Source organism: Chrysochloris asiatica, unplaced genomic scaffold, assembly GCF_000296735.1.
Source record: "Chrysochloris asiatica unplaced genomic scaffold, ChrAsi1.0 scaffold00118, whole genome shotgun sequence".
NCBI lineage: Eukaryota > Metazoa > Chordata > Mammalia > Afrosoricida > Chrysochloridae > Chrysochloris > Chrysochloris asiatica.
Window position 1 is genome coordinate 8,347,479 of NW_006408636.1, and position 4,740 is coordinate 8,352,218.

The window sequence follows — 4,740 nt, forward strand, 5'->3', positions numbered from 1 at the left end:
TCTGTGTTGTTGTTGGCGGAGCTCCTTTACTGCACTTCCACCCAATCCGTCATCTTGTTTCTACAGCTGTCTTTTATGTTGTTTAAATAAGGTATTTGCATTAAATAAGTCATTGGTCTTGCAAAATTCTACCGTGTGATCTCTAGTACCATTTCTATCACTAAGGACATAGTTTCCAACTACTGCTTCTTCCTCTTTGTTTCCAATCTTCACATTCCAACCACCAGTTAATTATCATTGCATCTTGATTGTATAATTGATCAATTTCAGACTCAAGAAGTTGGTACAATTCTTTGATTTCATTATTACTGGCTTTAGTGGTTGGTGCATCAATTTGAATTAAATTTAAGTTAGTGGTATTAACTGGTCTTCCTTGTAGGCATATGAATATTATCCTATCACAGACAGCACTGTACTTCCAGATACATTCTGAAATGTTCTTTTTGATGATCAATGTGGCGTCATTCCTCTTGAATTTGTTGTTCCTGGTATAGTAAACTATATGTCAGATGCAAATTGGCCAATACCAGTCCATTTCAGCTCACTTATGCCTGGGAAGAGTCCTGGCATGGTGCTATGGGTTAGTGCACTGGACTGCAAAGTCAATTTGAACCACAAAGTAGGCAGTTAAGGCTCACCAGCCACTCCTTGGAAACCATATGTAAGGTTGCTATGAGCCAGAACTAACTTGACGGTACTTTTATGTTCTGATTAGTAATTGATGTTTGTAGATGTTCCTCCTCTTTTTGAGGGACTACTAAATGATTTTAAATCAGTAAAAGTATGCACCAGGGTTGCATTCTTTCATCTGTATACTGAGCAAATAATCTGGCAGGCTAGATTTTATGAAGAAAAACGTGGCATCAGGATTAGGGGAAGACTCATTAACATCCTGTGAAATGCAGATGATGCAACCTTGCTTACTGGTATCAAAGATGACTTAAAATATTGATGAAGATCAAATACCACAGCCTTCAGTATAGGTTGCACCTCAATGTACAGAAAACACAAATCGTTACAAATGGTCCAATAAATATGAGAAAATGAAGCTGTCAGACTTCATTTTGCTTGGATCTACAATCCATACTCATGGAAGCAGCAGTCAAGAATCAAATAATGTATTGCATTAGGCAATTCTGTTGCAAAAGACCCTAAGTGTTTAAGAGTAAAACGATCAGTTTGGGGACTAAGAAGCACCTGACCCAAGCCAAGGAATTTGCAATTGTCTCAGATGCATGTAAAAGTTGGACTGTGAAAAAAGAAAAATATAGAAGAATTGATGCATTTAAATTATGGTGTTGGTGAAGAATACTTAAAGTATCATGGTTGTTGTTGTTGTTAAGTGCCTTCGAGTCGGTTCCGACCCATAGCGACCCTGTACAGGGTTTCCGAGAGTGTAAATCCTTACGGGAGTAGAAAGCCTCATCTTTCTCCCGCGGAGCAGCTGGTAGTTTCGAAAAAAGTAACAAAGCTGTCTTGGAAGAAGTACAGCCAGAGTGCTCCTCAGAAGCAAGGATAGCTAGATTTTCTCTTGTACTTTCTCATACCTGAAGGACATGATACTTGGTAAAGTGTAGTATCAGCGAAAAAGAGGAAGACCCCCCATTAAGATGGACTGACACAGTGAACAAAAATGGGCTCAAACATAACTATAACTATGAGTTTGGTGCAGGATCAGGCAGTATTTTGTTCTGTTATACATAGGGTCCTTATGAGTCAGGCCTGACTTGATGGCACCTAACAACATTTCAGACCTATGGATGAAAATTATAAAGAGCTAGTTTTTCTTCTTTCTCATGGTAGGAAATGAACATCTTCTAGCCCTGATGGAGCTTTACACAGTTCTTACTATATCATGCTTTACAATCCTCACGCCTGGAAATTATCTTTTCAGGATCCAGCCCTAGATATGGACAATCAAAAGCCAAATAACTGGCCAACTTAAATTATTTACAACTCTACTCAAGATCATTGAGGCCCAAGGAACGTCAACAGATTAAAGTGGGATATATATAAAAGGACATTTTATTACTTAAGCCATTCTTTAGAAGAACAAATAAGAAACTGTTAACAGTGGTTTCTTTGGGAAAGGAAACCTCTGGATGAGAGAAGAAGGAGGGAACTTAGTTTATAAAACCATACTTTTTGTACCTTTTGAATTTTATACCCTGTGCATATATTAACTATTCAAAACAACATTTCAGAATGCTGCATCAAGAAAAAGAACCTATCATATCATGTGATTCTAGGTATCAACTATGGTTCAGTACAAATACTGTGATTCCTCAAACAATAAAACCTTAACTAGTAGTATTTCACGGAACCCAACAAAAGTGTCAATGAAAAGGAGAAAAGTCAAATGCTGAGCAGGAAAAAAAAATATTGAGATTCTTCTAAGACAGGTGAAACCAGCGAAACCACTCACTCCCATTTTGAAGACTTCCTCCTTTGACACAAAAAATTGCTACTTTTTCCCTAGTCCCACAGGATAGTGACAATAGTGATCTTTCATCTCAGCTCCTAGCCACCTAAGAAAGAAGGGCTACATTATAGGAGACAATCTCCCAGTTTCAACCTAGAAACTACCTGAGGAAGGCAGTATTGTGTAGTACAGGATACTTGTGAAAGTTCATTGGCTCTGATCAACATAAAGTCAAGGGAAAAGACAGAAAGAAGCAAAGTTGAAGGACAATTGATATTTGAAAAGTTCCATATGTATCATGTGAGGTCACTATGAATGTTGAATGGAAAACTTATTTGTTCTGTAAACTTCCACACAAAGTTCAATAAAAAATTATAACTTAAAAAAAGACAGAATATGGTCTTTGGAGTTAAAACTTGGGTTCAAATCCCAGCCCTCAACTTATTAGCTGCATGTATGTACTTGAACAAGTTACTTAAACTGTACTCCTCCTCAGTTTTCTATCCATACGATGTGTTTTTGGTTAAGAATTAATATAGAAAATAAAACCTATAAGAATAATCCCTGTTATTATTAGAATACCTGAAGTATTCCACCTATAATCTTGAAGATTCTTAGGTAATGCATCAAGACAATATCACCAGTCCCCAAAGTAGAGGGTTCTTATATTGAACAAGTAATGCCCAGATTCATTCTTGTAATTCTGGTAATTAAGTTCTCTACCACTGACAATTCCCTGTCTTTATCATATTTTGAGAAACTTAATTTCCATTCCTCCCCAACAGAGATGATTTAAAATAGTTTTCCTCATTTTTTACTTTTTCTTTTTTTTTCTTTCAGCAGTTTAGACTTTGCCAGACTTGGAATTTAGGGTTTATCATTTCTCAATTCGACTTAAAAGCTCAGGTGAGACCACACTCACTCATTCAGTGCATTCATTCATAAATGAAAGCACAAACTCTTAGATCTCCAATCTGTTTGAGCAGAAAGCTATCCTGAGAGGATATTCTGGCCCTCAAGGGTAAAAGGAAAACTAGAAAATGGTTCTCAAACTGTTTGGTCTGTAACCACTTTGTGCAAAAGAACTTGCAAGCCATGCACTCTATCCACATATTCCATTCTTACATTGTGGGCTAAACACTAGAAGATAAAGTCTTCTGTAGTGAACTCTGGGAAGAAGTCACTCCTGGGGCAGTTCAGAAATGTTATGTATTAAAGTACAGGTGAGAATCTGAATCCAAACTGTTAATCTAGAAAGGGCAAATGGCCATTAACATTGATAGACCCCTCCAAATAAGAACCAATAAACATTCAAGTGAACAATCTAACTGCTTCACATCTAAAGGGTCACCATTATGATGAAGCAGCAACTGACAATACAGCAATCCCAATGCAAGCCAGGTTTTACAGCATGTAGTACCTGAGGAAAAGAAACTTAAGCATAAAACACTTGTCTTTTAAGCATTCAATCTCAAGGAGACTCCCTTTCTAATTTCTACCCCCACAAGCCCACTGTTTTCCTTTCTCAGTCTCTTTTCCTCTTAATCTATCATCCCAGGAAAACCTCATTAGGAACAACTCGGACCTTCCTGCCCTCCCTCTTCAGACGGAATTCCCACAATCTAGTTATGGGACCCAGCTAGGTATCACCATGGCTTTTCATTCCCTGTCATTCTGTCAGGAGCCCTGGTGACACAATAGTTAAAAGTGCTCGACTGCTCACTGAAAGAAAGATCGGCAGGAGAAAATGTGGCAGTCTGCTTCCCTTAAGATTTACAGCCTTGGAAACACTATGGGACAGTTATACTTTTGTCCTTTCTGGGTTGCTATGAGTTGGAATCAACCCCACAACAGAGGGTTTGGTTTTGATTTCTTCTGTCACTACAGTCATGATTCCCATCACCTTGAATTACTCACTCTAAGATTTCTCCATTCTCCCAACCCTATCCAACCAACCTTCACTGCTTCTCTCCAATTCTGAGTACCCCTCAGGAGTTTGCTGTATCTACAGACCACTCTCCAAACCTATCACGCCCCTAACCTCCAAATGACCTCTTCAAACGCCCTCTCATCCCCTGCCTCATCCTCCCTCAGCTGTCTACCTCACCCCGTGACTCACCCGCATGCGAACCTCATAGGTGGTGAAGCGCGCGCGGCCCACGCCCACAGTCTGTGGATTAAAGATGTCGATCTCCAGGAAGTTACTTGGTGGCCCATAAGCATCAGTCAGGTCCTGCGGCTTTGAGTTAAGACGCCGAGTATCAGCTACTGCCGTATCCGACATCTTTCAGAAAGGCAAACTGGAACCCAGGGAAGGG

At 39.2% G+C, this 4,740-nt stretch overlaps 1 protein-coding gene across 4 annotated transcripts in view; it reads right to left on the reverse strand.

The window, feature by feature from the left end:
* The window catches only part of LOC102832265 (sorting nexin-12-like), a 21,672-nt gene extending 16,934 nt beyond the window's left edge, over positions 1 to 4,738 (reverse strand). For 2 of the 4 annotated variants that reach the window (XM_006868530.1, XM_006868532.1), the window contains exon 1: positions 4,554 to 4,706. In XM_006868530.1, coding sequence (XP_006868592.1) covers positions 4,554 to 4,706 — 153 coding nt within the window. Of the gene's footprint in view, positions 1 to 4,541 lie in introns of all 4 variants that reach the window. The other 2 variants (XM_006868529.1, XM_006868531.1) reach the window with 2 other exon arrangements.
* Positions 4,739 to 4,740: the final 2 nt, after the last annotated feature.